The 19,590-nt window shown below is 31.6% G+C and overlaps 1 protein-coding gene across 1 annotated transcript; it reads right to left on the bottom strand.

Moving 5' to 3' along the window:
• Positions 1-9,948: 9,948 nt before the first annotated feature.
• LOC107951689 (probable glucan 1,3-beta-glucosidase A) lies at positions 9,949-12,484 on the bottom strand. Its single transcript, XM_016886811.2, has 8 exons — positions 12,036-12,484; positions 11,825-11,944; positions 11,556-11,741; positions 11,314-11,469; positions 11,059-11,228; positions 10,814-10,963; positions 10,364-10,713; positions 9,949-10,278 (listed from the first exon to the last, which is right to left on the bottom strand). Exons 1-8 carry the CDS (start codon positions 12,213-12,215, stop codon positions 10,094-10,096), a joined length of 1,497 nt encoding a protein of 498 aa, XP_016742300.2. The 5' UTR covers positions 12,216-12,484; the 3' UTR covers positions 9,949-10,093.
• Between the last annotated feature and the right edge of the window lie 7,106 nt (positions 12,485-19,590).

Raw genomic sequence — 19,590 nt, 5'->3', positions numbered from 1 at the left:
CCAACGTCTCGATTTTGAAAGGATAGTTTTTTAGCATTGTTGGTATTTTCATACATTATAAAGGAATAAGAAAGAAAAAGAGAGGAAATATAGAAAAAATAAAGAGAGAAATAATGTAAAAGAAAAAAATACAAATAAAATTATTTTTTTTAAAAATATTTTTTAAGTTTATGTGGTATGGTGATTTATTATTGACTATAATTTTTTTAATGGATATTGTAACACCCCCAACTCGACCTAGGAGTTTCAACTAAGTCAAAGGCGTTACATTCAACCACCGAAGTGATCCTATAATATCATTCTTTTTTAAGGGTTGGTTTGTATGTAAAACACTCTTTTGATTTTAAGAAAGATGTTCATTAATTTAAACCGACTTTACTTAATAAATTGATTACAATATTATTAATGTGAAGTTTTAGGACAATGATTTTTAGGTATTTAAGAAAAGACTTTATCAAAACTTTAAGTATTTTGCAAAGCAGCGAAAAATATTTAAAGTAAGGATTTTCTAAACTGAAAAACATGCAAATATCAGAGTATTAACTAAGTTTCATACTTTAAAATAGATATCTAATCAATCCCAAACTTTAAGATATAAAAGCAAGAAATTAATAATTACAATCCCGAAAATAAATGATAAATGAAATATTTTTAAATAATAAAACAAGCTGCTAATCAAAGAGTCCTCCGATGCCATATCAAGTCCTAATTTTCTACGTTACTTGAGAGGTAAAGGAAAAGGGGGAATGAGCTTACAACGGCTCAGTGTGAGACTAACTTATAAATCAATATATATAACTCCACAAACAAAAAAACCTAGAAATAATAACGAGTTAAGCATAACATATGGAACATATAGTATATCAATGTATATATTGTTTATGTATGATGCAATGCAAATGCAAATTTCCCACCCGTCCATCCTAACTGCCCTTGAGGATCGCTCGACATACCAAAACACATATAAAAAATTAACCATCCTAGATTTCCCGGTGAAGATGATCATTCACTTTTCATTTGTGACGATGACTTTTCCTACAATAACTTACCATCCCGATTGCCCGATTTTGATAGCTTTTTACTGTAATAAACTATCATACCGATCTACCCGATTTTGATGGATTTTTAAACTACCATTCTGACTTATCCGGTTTTGATGACATTGTCTTGTTTGTGCAGTACTGACTTTCGGTGTGGACTTAAATTGCCACTATCTTTTAAGAAACTCTTCTGTCCTCTATACACATTTTTAATATAATTATGCACATATTCTTAGCATATCGTGCTATTTATCATCTTTCGATGCTTACATTCAGTATTTCATACCCATATTTAATGACATGTGAACATGCGTTCATTCTCATCAGTTTCATATATATATTTAATTTTAGAACTAAAACAGTTTCACATATATAGTGGTTTCGTGTGATCTAACACACTTGGTTTGGTTAACACATACATAAGTCGGGTTTGTGCACACAAGGGTCACACATATAAGGTTGCACATATGGGTTCACATACCTATAGATTAACACCTGAGGGGTTCGAACATGTGGGTTCACACTTTAGGGGTCACACCTAGGGGTTCGCTCATTAGGGATTACACCTACGGGTTTGCACATTAGGATTTACACACCTAGGGTTCGCACACCTAGGGGTTCATATGGATGGGTTCGTACCTAGGGTTCACACAGATGAGTTCACACCTAGGGTTTGCTTATAGGGGTTCGCATACGGGGTCTCGTACACAGGGGTTCATACATAGGTTTTACACACATGCTCACACATACAATTCTCATACAAGTACTTACTTGAAGATTCACATGTTTAATAGGCTCGCATGAATAAATGGTTCACATATTGTATGATGTAAGGTTCACATAATAAACAAGTATGTTTCACATAACTAAACATGTATAGTTCGCATACTATATAGGGTTCGCTCATCTTATGTAGCTCACATGTGCCTAGGGTTCACATGTTCTGTGTAACTCACATAGTATCCAGGGTTCACATACAGGTTCGTATACATGGGTTCGCCTAGCATCTACTTAAGGGTTCACATGCAATTTTTTAAGGGTCCGCATAATATTTCTATGGGGTTTGTATTATAATTCTTATAGGGTTCGCATGTTATTTCCTATAGGTTTGTATAACAATTCTAATGGGGTTCACCTATATTGATTTCTTACTTTCTAGTACACCAATTAACTGTACACAATAATTTTAAGCTTAGATCCCACACCTGATTTGGAGGCACAAAAACCTTAATCGGATAAGGAGATTGATGATCTACTCAGGAGGAGAGGGATGATTTTGAAAACTTTGAATTCCTCAGTTGGAAATTGTTTTGGCAAAGAAGGAACTTTGGGAGTTTTCTTGAAAAATTCTCTAGATATCAATTATAGGTTTGAAAAGGGTTGGCTATTTATAAACTCTTTTTCCCTAATTGAAATAGATATTTGGGAATTCATGTGAAATTAAGACTATATTGAAAAAAAAATTGGCTAGACTATTTTGCAAATTCAACACTTTTATGGGGTAAAAATAAAATATTTTGGTTGAATGTACACAAGGGGTTTCAAACTTGAGATTTATGGGTAAGCTTAGGTTTTACCACTGAATCAGGAAGCTCATTCTTGACATCTTTTAACAAAAATTTTTTTGACAACTTTTAACAAAATTTTTTTGAAGGTATACTAAATTCTCTTACCATTTGCTTAAAAATAATTCTAAATTTTATCCCTATTTTTTGGATGTGACAAATCTCCCTCCCTTAAGAAAATTCGTCCTCGAATTTTAACTTACCTTATTCCGAAAAGTCTGGTTAGAGCCCGATCTCTTTAACAAGAACGATATGAGAAGGGCTAGAACGATAGTGTCATAACATAGATACGTGGACCACATTGTGGATTCGATCTAGCTCAGGAGATAGTTCAAGTTGATAAGATATTAGGTTGATCTGCTTCTGCTGCGCCACTCTGATTTCTTTTTAAGGTGAGATTTTTAAGAACCTATGATGTCATCGACGACATCTTTATCCTCCCGTCCTCTTGTCGTATAAACTAAAGTTGGTTGTCTCGCTTCTGCACGGTTTACACCTCGTGCTAGCGCTCTCTGGCCTCTATTTTTGTCGTTTTGGTTAGGACCACAGTTTTCTTGTGTTTGAGTTTAGTTTTGGTGTTGATTTTGCGATTGAGTGGAATTATTCCAATGAGGACTATCTTTTATTTTGCGCTCCTTTGATCCACACTTAAAACAAGCACCGATCTTTCTCCAACATTCACCTTTGTGGTGTTTTTCACAATATTAGCACTTTAGAGCACGTTCGTCATTGGATTCGAGTTGTGGCCTAGCCTTTTTTATAGGTATGCGGTTTGAATCATTTGAACTCGAATCTCTTTTATTTGGAACTTTCTGTCTCTTTTCTCGTTTCATGCGCTTAATTTTCTTTTAAGATTTTAGTCTTTTCAACCAAATTTTCGAAATTCATTTCCTGGAGGAGTGCCACCTATACTTTCAGGTCATTTCTTAGCCTTTCTTCAAACCTCGCACTCTTGCCTTCCTTCGTTGCTACTAATTCGGGTGCAACTTAATCTCAAAAATTCTACCTCGTACTCCAAAACCGATATATCTCCCTATTTAAGTCCGATGAATTCTCACCTGCGAGTTTCCACGTAAAAAGGACCCACATACTTTTTCTTAAAAGCATCTTGGAAATAATTCCAAGTTATTCGTTTCGTAAATGTTCCCCTAACAATTACTTGCCGCCACCTATAAGTCTCGTCCCTTAATAGGGATACGACTCCTTGTAATTTTTGCTCAGAAGTACATTCAAGATCCTATAGAATTCTTTCTGTCGTTTCCATCCAATATTCGGCTGTGGTGGGAGTTGTATGAGTGACTCCTTTAAATAGTTTGACCCCCTTTGATTTGAGCTTTTCGGCCATCATCTTTCCGTTTTCATTTCTATTACTCGATCCAGCGACTCTTTGGAGTGCTCTCAACATAGATTGAGTCACAACATCGTCTCCTACGATTCCATTGTTCTGATTTCTCATTCCCATATCTCTGTTCTCATGGCCTCTGCCATCATTAGCAGTAGAGTTTTTTTTATATATTCCTTAGTTGGGTTTTCTCCCTAAACTATGAGTTGTTCCAGAGTACAGCTCTACGAGGTCTACCCTTTCCACGTTTGCCTTGAATGTTCATATTGATATTCTACAATTTCAAACAATTAGTAATTAATTTGAGTTTTCAGTTTATACTATCTTCTATCTAAAGTTTTTCTACCACTTAGAAAGTTTTCAATAAAAACTTATTATGTCATGCTATTTATAAGTATATATTGTGAATAATAAATATAAATATATTTAAAATTAATTAATAAATTAAATATATCGAACAATATTATGTTATCTTGTATTATTATAATTATTAAAGTTATATAGTTTCCATTTTAGATTTTACATTTTAAAAAAAATTAAATTTGAAATTTAAAATTTTTTTATTATTGTAATAGATTTTTATACTAAATACAGTCTAATACTTTTTATTGTACAATAGGAATATTGGAGATATTAACAAAATATATGAACTTGTTTTTATTCCAAATTTGTCACTATATTTTTATAAGAAATTTGTATTGAATAAATTTTTTTTCAATATAATTAATAATTACACGTGATAAATTATTATCATGAAAAATGTCAATTTTTAAATTATATCACATAAAAAAAATTTAAGGTGATATTGCTACACTATATATATAAAGATACAAACTAAAAGTTATCTACTTAAGATTGTCAATCAAATCTTAAAAGATTTTCAATTAAATCTCTAATTTCTAAAAAGTGCTCCATTAACATTATTGATTTTCAACCAAATCCCTAAATTCTCAAAAGTGCTCCATTTAATATTGTTGATTAAGATTCCCAATCGTATCTTAAAGATTTTTAACCAAATACCTAAATTCTCAAAAGTGCTCCATTTAACATTGTTGATTAAAATTTGCAATCAAATCTTAAAGATTTTCGACCCCTAAATTCTCAAAAGTAATCCATTTAACATTTTTTTATTAAGATTCTCAATCAATTCTTAAAGATTTTCAACCAAATTCTTAAATTCTCAAAACTGCTCCATTTAACATTGTTGACTAAAATCAAATCTATATCCTATTCACTTAAAAGCTAATTTTATGGTTTAGATTGGACAAATTAACAATGAAATTTAACAACAATTTTTGTTTCTTCTTTTATTAAAACATAATTTAGACTGTTTTTTTTTATTATATAAAAACATAATTTAAACTAACAAAATTTTAAGAGTTTTTAATGTGATTTTGTTTTTTTATATCTTTCAACTAATAGGATTATTTACGTTCCTACTCGTATTATGTAGGAATATTAAGCAGTAGATATTAGACACGAGTTTTAAAGCTGCTTCAAACTCGGAGTTAATATCAAACCTTCAACCACTAGTTAAGTTAAGAAAGATTTTTGCCATCTCACCTTATTCTGGTGATTTGTATTTTCTTTTATTTTTAAACTTTATGATTTTTTTAATGTAAAACAAACAAATGAATTAAACATTATTAACTAGTAATATTCGGTGGACTCTTTACAAACAGCCGCATTCCTTTATTCCCGTCGAAAGCGAATTAAACTCTTTTTATTGATTTTTTAATGTGTTTCTAATAAAAAAATTGTTTTTTTTTTTAATTTTGAAGGAAATTGAAGATTAATTTAAGGGTTTTGAAAGTTTGTTTCGGTATGCTTTTAATTACTTTTATTTTTTATATATATTTTATATTATTGGATCTCCACCAATAGGAGAAACTCAAAATTTCCATATTAAAATTTAAATAAATGTAAATTACATAAATAATCATTTTAACTAGTAAAAAATTTACGAAATCATCGCTCAATTTATATTTTTTAATCATTAAAAAATTTCAAATAATTTCCATGTCAGTTTATAATTAAAAATACTATACTTCTAAATCCAAAACTTATTTCAACCATCTTCAACCTCACATCCCCCGCCATCTTCAACAATACCTATGATTTTTACCGTCGAAGGCTTCCCAATCCCACATTCCAATAACGCGTGGAGAAGATATATGTACTACCCTCCATGCCCAATATCGAAATCAACTCAAGATATTGAGCTTATCAATCAGGCAATCCTGAAATCAACTCAAGATAACAGAACAACAGAAACGATGATGATCACCTCCTCGCCCCATTGTTCTCTCAGGTATGTACAATACATAACAAAATCCAAATCTTAATCTTAAACCAAACAAGCCATTCATAGCAACTCCATATGAACTAACCAGACCTACTCTTCAAAATCCCCATTTAAGATGCCCTTGGAATCACCAACCCCATAGTTTTGAGTCCCCCCAAACAAAATGGGTTTTTCTTCATCTTGAAGAACTGATTTAAACATCATCAGAAAAAAAAATGCCGTCTTACTGTTATTGGACAGTTAGAATCGTTAAAAGAAGATAACACCCTGAAGCAATATCTGAAGTTTAGGAGTTAAAACTTTCAAAAGGATGATGATAATGATGCTGATAAAGCAAATACAAAAAAGAGAAAATGGAAGTGGGTCTGGGGGAATTGTTGTTGAAGAGTTGGTGAAAGAGCTTAAAGCAATAAAGAAGCAGAATACTATAACCCATTGCCTTCTTTCGGCGATGATTGTCGTCACTTTATTCTGGCAAGTCTTTGAGGCATCACTCCTTCTCCAGCTTACAAATGGCTTTACTCACCCTTTTAAATCAGTTGGAAGTTGGCTTGTTACGCTGCTCAAAGGTCCAGCCAAATCTAAACAACATTATAGTTACCTTGTTGATGCTTCAGGTTCACCTCCCTCTCTTCAGGTGGTAAAGATCACAGGTATTGCTGATAATGGCGGGGATGTGAGGTTGAAGGTGGTTGAAATAAGTTTTGGATTTAAAAATAGTTTTTTTTAAATATAAAATGACATGGAAATTATTTGAAATTTTTTAATGATTAAAAATTCATGCCATTCACGTCAGTCTATTATTAGCATTTTAACGGTTTTAGACTTAAAGTAAATATATTGATAAATTAAATAATTATTTGGTAATTTTTTAAAGTTAAATGTTTTAATAAAAAAAATTAATAATTGGAGCATCATTTATGTAATTTACCTTTTAAATAAATGTTCACGTTATGATAGTTGTCCTTAATCTCATCGCGTGGAACACTATTTTCATGACTATTGAACTTACATGTTATTCACCATCATCATAAGTCATACAAAACTAAAGAAAAATATTTTCACTTCCTAATATTTGTCGAAAATTTCAATTTTTAAGAATATTTTAACCATCAATTTTTAAATTTAAATTCAAATTAAAATGCTATGGAAAATTTCACATGATTAAAGTTATAAAGAGTATATTGTTGTGATTAGAGAAAAGGTCAGTTCAAAAAAATTGAAATGATGGACAAGCATTCTGCTTTGAAATAGAAAGCTTCATTCTTCAATCTAATGATTGAGCTAAGTGAGCACAAAATAGTTTATTTATAAATAAATTTATCTGGTATATTTTTAGGATTTTAGGTTTAAAATATAAAATATACAAGATAAATTTATTTTTCTTATTGTTGATAAAACTTACCTTATAGATTATGATTTTGTAACTTTAAATTATAGATTATAATTTATTTTCTTTCGAAATATACAAGATAAATTTATTTATAAATTAAATTTTAAAATATAAAAATAATGTAAATATTTTCAAATTATTTTGTTATAAATTAATTTAACTTAAGTTAAGTGTCTTTTATAAATATATTACACCTTATTTCTAAATTTAAAATTTTTAAGTCTATTTAAAATTATACTATTTAATTGTTTCTAAATTTATAAATATATTACACGTTATTTTTTAAAATAAAAGAAACAATAATTTAGCAATGTTTATTTGAATTATTGTAAAAAATGAAAATCATTAACGCATGTTCTAATTTTAGGGAAAAAAAGTAATTTAATTTTGCATATTAAATTTAAATTAATTGTTAAATTTAATAATAATATGAGTGATGAAATAGTAATTAACAACATGATAAGTAGTCCAATATTATTTTAAAATATAAAATTTGTAATCAAACTTGGGAAATAAAAAAGGTGGGACAAGGAGGGATTAATGTTGCAATATTTTCATCTCCTTTTTGTTGGGTCAGTGTGGGCTTTTGTTGGCCAACACTTGACATGCCCAAAATATCTTTTTTAATCAGATAAAGGGGTGCCGACCATTAGTGTATCAACACCCCAATTTTTTTAAAAATACTATTATAAATATATAGTATGATACAGTTTGAAACAAATGCATGGGTGTCAGTAGTCAATTGTTCAAAACCCCAAAAATTAAATTTTTAACAAAAAAAATAGCAGTGTTGACCATCTAATACCCATAACTCAATTTTATTATTCATTTTAGGTCATTTAGGTGATTGTTTTTGAACCAGGATCATTTACTAAATAATTATTTTTTTGAATCATTTGGGTAAAATAGCCCCTTTTATCTCTATCCCTGTTCTTACCCAGAGCCATTTCAACACATTTCTTTTTTAATTTTCTTATTAAACAATGTTAAGTTACTTTGTGAGTTCATTTTTTAGCAAAGTTTTGCTTTATCAAATGAAATGAAATTTACTTATTAAAAAACTTGTTAGGTTACTTTGAGTTGGCTTGAAGTCTATTGAGGTGTTCTCCCCATCCCCCCTCTCTTAGGAGAAATTCTTTCATATTTATAAGGTATGATTCCCTGATATGATGTGCTAGGAGCTAATTATACGCCATGCAAATGACACATTCTCCCTTTTAGGTTGGACACATTCCCTTAGACGTGTCTATTTGGTAAGAAGGTGTCATCGTAAGGAGTGGACAGTGCCCATGCTCCACCATGCAAGGTGGTGAGGCTTGATGGGGTCAAATCGCATATAGACTACCTCGCGAGGTATCGGTGGTATGTGTGGTGCTGACACATGATCTCTCCTATACTTATTTGGCAAGGTAGACTCACGAAGAGGTGAGGTGATCTCACATCACGAGATATCGGTAATATGTAAAGTGCTCACATGTGATCTCCTTCGTATGTACTTGGTGAGGTGGTGAGATGATCACACCTCACATGATACTAGTGATAAATGACTTGTGACCTTACGAGGTGGTGATGGAGAAATGACTAGATGGTTGCATCTCACAGGATGGTGAGAAAGACCTTAACGGTAAGAACATTTTCATAAGGCGGTGAAATGCATCCTATGAAATGATGGAGTGATGGTTTACGAGGCGGACTTACGAAGTAGGTGCGAAGTGATGTGATGGTTCACAAGATGAACCCAAAGATTTAATAATAAAATAAGACATGTGGTAATATTTGAATCCTAACAATTTTTTTTCTCTCCAAATATATCAAATTACTAACAAAGATCTTACTTTGTTATAAAATGTATATTACTTATATAATTTTTTTTGATAAACCTAGTAAAAATTCATTAAATTCTTCTTTAAATATCAAATAAAAACAATAGCATATAATTTTCTTAAAAACTTAATGTAATCTCATAATCAAGAAAATAATATTTTATTTGTTATTGAAAAATAGCTAAGCATTTTAAATTTTAAAGGTACTATTTCAAGTATGACAGTTTGGAGGAAAACTACATCGATAAGAAACTTTGACGAAAGACTAATAATTATAAAAAATTAAAAATGAAAGTATATCTCTTGAAGAAGAAAATGGTGCAAAATTGTGCATGTTGGAGTTTGACATTAAAAATTTGTATGGTTGAGTTAATAGTACATTCAATATTTAATTTAATTTTTTTGATCAAGTATTTATCGACCACAATTATTTATTCTTTTATCATAGGTATGATTGAATCTGAAAAGAATGAGCTAAACTTTAGATTTAAATTTACTATTATCATTTTAAGGAAAAAAAAAAGAAAAGAGTTTCTTGGTTTCCCCTGCATCAACTTTTTTAACAGGAGAACTAAATGCCAACCTCATTTATTGTAATTTTAAAGCTTGATAATCAAATAGTTGGTCACTTAAGCTGAATAAAGTTGTTCTCAATCATCCACTTCAGACTCCAATGGTTTCTGTCACAATTATAAGCCCAATATGCCCATCCAAATGTTGCACGACCATAAACATCTAGCTGTGCTTTAGCAAATCTCTGGTAATCTTCCATTGATGCATCGTTTCGAGCAAATTCTGCAGTCCATTCCCCTGCAAAAAAAAACACCACTTTGAAATTCATTCCTACTACATTTGCATACAGCTAAAACTAAACCTGTTCCAAAACTTAAATTACCAACTAAAACCAGGGGACCGTTAGCCGAGGTCAAGCTGCCAAGATCGGAGGCTCGTTGATTGTTGACAAAATCGATGTTTTGTTGGACAGTCATGCCAGTAAAGGAGTCTGAAAAGAGGTTGTAGTAATGCACATCGATGGCTACTCGATTCATAGTACTGGCCAATGAGAAGAGCTCCTTTGGATCAGCTGGTCCTAAACGAGCTGATAGGATCACATACGCATTTGTGTACTTCCTTATGGCATCGTATCCAGCTTTGTAATACTTTGTAAGTGCATCTAATGTTACACCCGGTGCTCTAGGCTCATTCATTAATGCAATCGCAGCCAAATTTGGTCTTACACCATATCTGTCGAACAATTATATTGAACCTTTAAATTCAATTGAAAGAAGGAAAAGGATACAATAGAACATGGCATGACATAGAAATGGTTAGTGTCATCTTTAACCTTGCTGCAAGAAACTCTATTACCGCCACAGTCTCGTCAATGTTGGAATCGCCCCATTCTAGAAAACCATCTCTTGCTCCGCTGTGTTCGTCACCGTTCTGTGAGGCTTTGACTGCGTGCAAATCAATAATTACCTCCATCCCATATTTCCTGCATCAATTTCACACATGAACCAGAAGATGTTTAGAACTTTAAATTAAATAAGTCTTGTTTTGTCTTCATCCTAGAAGATTTCCTTTACTTACTCTGCCCATGTGAAAGCATTGTCGAGGGCTATTGAAGAGCCTCCAACAAAAGGCTTAGGGGGAGTTGGATCCTGCGCTATCCACCACCCTACAGGTATCCTCACGGCACTCAGTCCATTTGCAGACATGAAATTGAAATCTTCCTCAGTGATGTAAGAATTCCAATGATCCTAAATAACCATGGTTTCGTACAAAGTCAATTCGGATACTATTGCTATAACTTGCTTGTTTAAAGAGTAAAAAAAGAGCCCTTACCTGCATGACTTGAGGGGCTTTATCAGGGCCATAACCATTAGTGATTTGAAATTCACCTTGTATGGTGTTTACGATTGTCATTATGAACACAGATGGATCGCTATCATCCCAACTAGACTCTGCATAATCTGCAGTTACCAGTGTCTCCGATTGTGCCTAATTATGAAAAGTTTTGTTCCTTAAAAATGGAAAATCATTACTATGAAAGTCATTGCAAATTGTAGTGAGTGCAACAAAAGTACCTGTAGGAACAAACCATTTGATGCTTTGAATCGAACTCGGTTACGATCATCATCTTTCCTTACAATCTCAAACGTTTCTGTATCAGTAGGTGTATCTGAAACTGCTTGTACACCTTGATTTCCTAATCCCACAAACTGCTTGTTGAACACTCTCAAGTTAAAGCATGATTCACTCACCCTCCATAACTGCATCCAACCAAGCAAAAAAATTGGAAAGACTTCAAGTATTATGTTGTAGTTTAAACAAAAAAGCTGATGAAAGAACAAACCCTGAAGGTTTCCCAACCAGAAGGTGAGGGACGGTTGGCTACAACGACGGTTCCACCGCCATTTTCAGCACACAAATACTTGTTTAGCTTTGTTGAACGAAACTGAACTTGGGTTCCATCCTATACCAAATAAATACACAAAAAAAAATTGGAAATTCATGATTAAATGAGTGAAACCATAGCTAAAGAAAAGGGAAAGCTATGTATATACCAAAAGATCTTTGTTAATGATGCCATCAAAACGAGAAGGTTTCATCCATCCTTCAGTAACAAGCCAGTTACCAAGGTTTACAGCCTTCAATGGCAGAATAAGGTCTGCATTTTGTGCATGTGAAGAAGAGGGAAAATATGAAATCAAGTTGAAAATCAAGAGAAAAGGTAAGTAAACCATGTTTAGCCTTCCCTCTCTGTTCTGAAATTGTATGACAGCTGCAAATTATACAAGTAAATCCATTATCTGGAAAAGCAACATTCTCATAATAATGACATTAAATGTGTTCACACAGACTAATTTGCTTTTGCCTTTTAGTCCTTATCATCTTATAGCAATTTCACATGGGTTTTTTACTATTGAGATTTGGAGATGTTTAAGCAAATTATGGAATGGAAATGTGATATTTGTCAAGCATGAAGGGGTTAAGGCAAACTTTAGTTGCCCCTACAGCATAGAAGAATCGAACTTTCCTTTTTATTTATTTAGTGGAAATGGTTAAGGCGTCAAAGTCCATCCTTTCACACTTTTTAATCACTTTTGATGTAAATGGAATGGTATCAGATTCGTGTCTCGTCTTTTTTCTTTTGTTCGAAAGATTCGTGTCTTATCAACCGCTCATCAAGGTTAAAATGTCTAATAAGTCTATCTACTTTTCATAAATTTAGAATTAGTCCTTATACTTTTATTTTCAGAATTTAGTCTTTAGCTTCAAGTGTTAATATTGTTACTTTTTTTTGTTATATTTGTTGATGTGATATTTTAAGGTAAAAAAATACTTACTTAGTAGTCATGTAACTAAAAGAATTGATATTATAATAAGCCTAAATGTAGCAAATTAGTTTTAACTGTGTTAACCGTTGGATCTGAATTTTAAAATTTAAAAAGTAATACTAAATTATTAAAATAAAAGTATAGAGACTATGATTTAAATTTACGAAGAATGCAAGGAGTTACGACATATTTTATTCTAATATGTAACATTTCGTGTTGGCCAAGTTTCTGTACTCTATATATTTGGAATTCAGTTTTCATTTAGTTGTTAACACCATTAAAATTCTTTTGTTAAATTTGTTGACATGATATTTTAAATTTAAAAAAAAAAACTCATTACATAACTATGTGACAAAAAAAAGAATGACATTGTAATGGATCTCAATTTAATAAAGAATTTTAATAGTGTTAACAACTCTTAAAATTCAAGTCAGTATTGTAATCAAAGTAAAGTATTTAGAATAACTAATGGCATTATAAACGTTGAAGTACTAAATTATGTCAAAAAATTAAAATATAAAGATCAAATTTCAAATTTGAGTGTAGCATAATAATTGAAATTGAAATTGAATTACTTTTACATGTCTAAAAAATAGAGGGGTCAGAATTAAAATTTAACCATTGTGTTAATAATGTAAAAGAAAGTGATGGACGTGTGTCAAATAAGGAATGCCATTTATACATAGAATATAGGTAAAATACAATTATGATCCCTCTGCTATGCTTCAATTTAAGATTTAGTATTTATAATTTAATTTGACATAATTTAGTTCTTATACTTCATTCGATTATTCAATTTTGTATTTTGTGGTCACCCAACTATATTAGATTTTTGAGTATTTTCATGACCAAAAAAATAATTAATAGTTAGATACTCATTTTATAATTTTTCATAATTATGTGATAAAAAAGAAAAAATAAATTATAATTAAATAACCATTTTATAATTTTTATAATTAAGTAGAAAAAGAATCCATAATTGGTGATGTTTAGTTTACCAAAATCAATAGGATGCAAAAAGCTTCAAATCGTAACTCTTTGAAATCGACGCAAACGTTGAAGATCACCAGCCGCTAAGTTTCCTCTCTTAACCGGCGGATCGTAACATGAGTCAAAAAGCAATCTTAGCCCTCACAAAAAATTCCAACAATTATTTTCTAAGTTTTATAAAAATTTTGAAATATTTGTTTAAAGTCTTTTAAAATTTAAAAGAAAATATAATTAAAACATACAAAACTCTTCAACATTTTAATTACCCTCTCTATTTTTAAAAAAAAATTATTATCTTCATCTTTCTAAATATTTCTCATATTCATTTTACAATTTATATTTAATATTTATAGTTATCTCCTTAATAATATCATTTTTAAAATTTAAATTTATATATTTCCTTTAAAATACATATTTTATCATCACATTCAATATTTTGGGACCACTATTTTCTAGACCAAATCTGTATGACCACTAATTGAGAGCCCAATGTCCCCAACCATGTGCATGATGACTCACCAGCCTTGGGTTAAGTGTTCAATCCTAACTCCCTAAACCTTGTCCCTAACCATCTAAGTGCTTTGTGCTTTAGGTTTTGTTAATTTTTTCTTTTATTCATTTACGTAAAAGAATTACTCCCTAATTATTTTTTTTATAAAAAAAAACTTATTTATATTCTGTGACTAATTTTGATGAAAAATAAATTTATATGCAAAGGGACTTTGAATTGAATGGACCTAAACATTTGGAATTAATCAGTTTAATTGTTTAACTTGTTTAGACAAAGGCGAATTAGGCAAGATATTGAATGGAGAAGTCATTAAATGAAGGAAAAATGATTGCAATTATCTAAGTGTCTATAGACTGGATTTAGGTTAGGTTGACTTAAAATTTTAGTTTCGTTTGTTATGGGCTTAAAACTTTGCCCAAGATTGGTTTGGATAAAAAATGGTAAAATTTGAGTTTGACTCGGCTTGGCTTGATCGTATTAATTTTTTTAAAAATATATAATACATCAAAAATACTAAAAACATTAAAATAAATGTTTCTCAATAAATTAAAAATAACATTAAGATAGGTGCAACTTAACAGGTAAATGCTTCTAAAATAGTAATAAAATTAACAATAAAATAAGAGTTATACAATATACAAACAATAACAATAAAATAGCAACAAAATAATAATGAAATGGTAGCAAAATAGCAAAAAATAAAAAAAAATAGCAAGAAAGCACTAAACAAAATAGCAATTTTTTTTTTCATATTCGGGTCGGGCTTAAGAAAAAAAATCTTACTCGAGGTTCGGCCTGTTTTCTAAACGGGCTTTATTTTTTACCCAATCCCATTTTTCGAGCCTATAATTTTACCTAAACTTTCTCACTTTTCGACCGGGCCATTTGACAGGTGTAAATCATCTAATCTCTTGTTACACAAAACAAAAGTGTCTTTTCACCAAACTCTATTTGCCCAATTGTTTCCTTCCATTTGCCCACCCCTCATTACAATGTTTTCCTTGCTTTAATTTAGTAAAGCAAAAAAAATCTAATTATAATTTTGCAAGTAATTTTAGTTTTAATCGCAAGATTTAATCCTTCTATTCTATTGATTTAATAATAAAATTCTAATCAATTCATCTGGTTAATCCTATATCAAAGATTTTTAACCAACTCCGAATGGGTTTGAAGGGGAATTGGACACGATGAATCGTGCCAACTCTATGGTCATAATACTAAGGATGTTTTCAATTAAGAGGGTTAGAAGGGATTGCTTGTGACACCCTAATACCCGACCTAGGAGTTTAGACCAAATTTCAGAGGTCACATTGATATCTGAAGTGATCGTGAGAAATTTTAGTTTAACAAATTGAAAAATATTACAGTATTTAAGTTTCGTAAATACTTTCAGACATAAAATCCAGAATTACAAAAACCTCAATCCAAATAGCACTTACGTGTATTTAATACAAAAATTCATACCACAGTTTTTAAAAAAATACTTGCAATTCAAGTTGTTTAATTATAAACTCAGAAATTATTAAAATACTATTAAAGCTTGTTTTTAACCGTCACTTTTCGAGACCTCTGCATACCGAGTCCAGCATCAGAATTTGGAAAATGTACTTGTAAGGGGAAACACTAAGGGGATGAGCTACACGAGCTTAGTGTGAGTTCGAGACATGACTATCAACAAAATTACAGACTGGAATTCCAGATAGCAGTACAACAGTGAAACATACTTATAGAGATATACAGAAGCAGATGCTATACACGAAGCCAAAGTCCCAAACGAACGTACTCAAGCAAAGCACTTATACAGAACCTCATTACATGCAAGAACAATCACAAATGATAAGTCACTCAAACAGAATGCAGACAAATAAACTTACACCCAATCACTTAATCAGATGCTTATGAATGCAGTTAAGTAGTGAAAACCCACCCATCTAGCCAAAACACCTCTCCATCCCCCGATCACACCCCAATAGAGTTGTTTAAGCTCATCCAACCAGAAACACCACATAGGACCTCGAAAGGCCCATCCAACCCTACACACCATGTATGTGGAGTAAGCCACTCAGATAATATGTAACAGCCCGTTTTCAGTGAAATCGGAACAGTGGTTTCAAGTCCACAAATCCGAATCATAAAGAAAATTTATTTTAATATTATTTCATGGTCTACATTATGATCGAGATATCGTATAAAAATTTCGTTAGGAAATTTTTACCGATTACATGTTTAATTTGATAAAAAGGACCAAATTGCATAGAATGCAAAAGTTGAATTCTAGTAGCTAAGGGGATCAAATAGCTATAAAATTCAAAATTAGAGGTCCTTATATGGCAAATCAACCAATTGGTGGAGTTAGTAGATAAGTATGATGATTCACCATTGGAAATTTAAGAAAAGAAAAGGATTAAATTGGAAAGATGATAAAAATAAAAATGATAAATTAATTAAATAAAAAATATCATCATTTTCATCATTTTTCCAAAAATTAAAACATAGAAACCCTAGCCGTGGAAACTTAAGCTCAAGCCAACTTATTTTGCTTAATTAGGTAAGCATTCTTGTCCCGTTTTTAATAATTTTTATATTTCCGAGATTGTATTAACTTAATCTAGCTATCTCAGGGATTAATTTGTAAAGTTATCAAAGTGTTAGGGCTTTTACATGGATGAGTATGCATGAATTATGAAGTTTTATGGTAGAAAATGAAAGGTTGTTGATAGATAAGTAACTTTTGTAAAGAGAAATTTGATGAAATTATGATTTAGGGATTAAATTGAAAATATGTAAAATTCATGGAAAAATTCTGAATTTTATGAAATACAAGGGCTACTAATGTTATATGTAAAAATTGGCTAGGCTTGGAATAAGGATTAAACTGTATGAATTTCATTTTCCGAGCCTAAGGATGAAATTGTAATTAATCAAAAGTATAGCGGTAAAATGGTAATTTTTCCTAAGATATGAATTGGATTGAATTGAATATGAATTGTATTAAATTGAGCTAAATTTACTCATATAGATCCGGATAGACCAAATATCGAGTTAGAACGAGGAAAAGAAAAAGTATTAGATTAGTAGCTTACAAGTTTACGAATATTTATCGAGGTAAGTTCGTGTAACTAAATTGTATATTTATATGTTTGAATTGAATGTCATGTATGTGAATTGTGTAATTTCCATGTATGAAAATAATCACATATCAGATTAAGTCTCGTTTGAATAAATAAAATTCGATGGACTAAGGTTCCCAAATTGGTTGTGGTCCTGCATGTGTTGCGGACATACCATAGCTCGAAAGAGCATCCCGTTATTAGCTCTCATGAGCTATCTGTTATATGGTTCTTGCAAGCTTCCCGTTAATAGCTCTTCGGAGCATCCTGATTGGTTGTGAACTTGCATGTGTTGTGGACACACCGCAGCTCTTATGAACGTCCAGATATATGGCTCTCTAGAGCTTCCCGATATTGGCTTACTTGAATTTCTCGATATTAGCTCATATGAGCTTCCCGTTAATGGCTACCCGGAGCATCCCGTTACGTGGCTCACATGAGCTTCCCATTATATGGCTCGAAAGAGCTTCCCGTTATATAGTTCGAAAGAGCTTCCCGTTTACATGTTTGCATGAGCATTCATGTATATGAATTGACGGATTATAGTTTTGTACACCTTGTGTGTACTACCTATGTATCCATCGATATTTTCAATAATTCAACAGGAACAATTATGACATGAGAAAATATGAGTTCAAAATGAATCATTACCTGTATATACATGAAATATATGGAATTGATATATGAATACAAGAAGTGGAAAGTTATGAACATGGAAACTTGATATTGTTGAGCTTTCACATGTTCATTGACATTTATGTGAAATACATATCTAACATGACTGATGAGGATATGTGCTAGGGATTTTGGCCATCTTGCTCGAGTATACCTTATATGCTTATATTAATTATGATTAAATGGTAAGTTCAATTCCACGTTATACAAACTTACTAAGCTTTAAAGCTTACTTTGTTTTATTTTCCCTGTTTTATAGTAATTTAGAAGCTCGATTTGGTTAGGAAGTTGGTCAGAGCAACATAACACTATCCTTCGGCTCATTTCGGTATAAATAGTAAATTATTTTTTTGTTATAATGGCATGTATAGGTTAACTAGCCAATGTTGACATAAAGATGCTTTGGTTGTAGCTAGCCATTGAAATGGCTTGTGATAAATATAATTTGATGGGTATGTAAATGGTCTTATCATGTTTAATGTGTGTTAGTATAGTTGAATGATGGAAATTTATAAACATGTTGATGGATAGTTTGAAATTGGTAATTTAAGTACAAATGAGCTTATATATGTATATGGTCAAGTCAGTAAGTAAAGATTCTTGAATGGTTGTGGTAAGATGTTAAGTATAAAGCTTGATTTTGGGTTGGTTGAATGTCTTATTATAGTTTGTTGATGTCCAAAAATGTTTGGTTAGGCTGGTGCCAAGTTTGGGTGAGAAATGTGGCATTGGAAAATGACCTATTTTCATCTACACGGATAAAGACATCGACGTGTGTCTCAACCGTGTGTGACACACAACCTCACGCACGGGCATGTGTTTTGGCCGCATGTCCCCTGCATCTTTAAAATTCCAAAATAGAATGCTCAGGTATTTTCACACGGCCTATTACACGGGCGTGTAACTTGGCCGTGTGACCTCTGCACCAATTTAATTATAAGTCAGTATGATCACACGGCCTAGCACACGGGTGTGTGGCTTGACCGTGTGACCCCAAGTCAGAGAGCACCTTAATTTGGACACTGGCTGGGACACGACCGTGTGTCCCTATTTTGAATGCCCACACGGCTTGAGACACGGGCATATCTCTTGATCATGTGAGACACGTGGCCTAGCCACACGTGCGTGTGTACCCTGCACTTTGGAAAAATTTTGATATTTTGAGAAAAATTCTCTGAGTTCCCAATTTAGTCTCGACTTGTTTCTAACGTATAATTTTGGGCTTCGAGGGCTCATATAAGGGACAATATAATTGTATATGATTGATTTATGATGTGAATAATAAATGATATGAAATGTCTGTATTTGATCTGTAAATCCTGTTAATGCTTTATAACCCTATGCTGGCGACGGACATGGGTTAGGGGTATTACATAATAGAACACAACAAAGCTAATGTATATACAGTACAGTGTATTGCGGTAAACCGCTGTACATATATGCTGTAGTTAAACTGCTAGATCATATCACAATCAGTCTTCCTTCTCTTAACAAC

Source organism: Gossypium hirsutum, chromosome A02 (assembly GCF_007990345.1).
Source record: "Gossypium hirsutum isolate 1008001.06 chromosome A02, Gossypium_hirsutum_v2.1, whole genome shotgun sequence".
NCBI classification, from domain to species: Eukaryota; Viridiplantae; Streptophyta; class Magnoliopsida; order Malvales; family Malvaceae; genus Gossypium; species Gossypium hirsutum.
Note: the sequence above shows the minus strand (reverse complement) of the source record. Positions and strands in the feature narration are given on the sequence as shown.

Coding starts and splice junctions, on each gene's coding strand:
- LOC107951689 (XM_016886811.2), bottom strand. CDS start 12,215: ATGGTTTACTTACCTTTTCTCTTGATTTTCAACTTGATTTCATATTTT. Junction 11,229..11,313: donor AAGCCCCTCAAGTCATGCAG/GTAAGGGCTCTT, acceptor ATGGTTATTTAG/GATCATTGGAATTCTTACAT. Junction 10,279..10,363: donor CGGTCCCCTGGTTTTAGTTG/GTAATTTAAGTT, acceptor TTTTTTTTGCAG/GGGAATGGACTGCAGAATTT.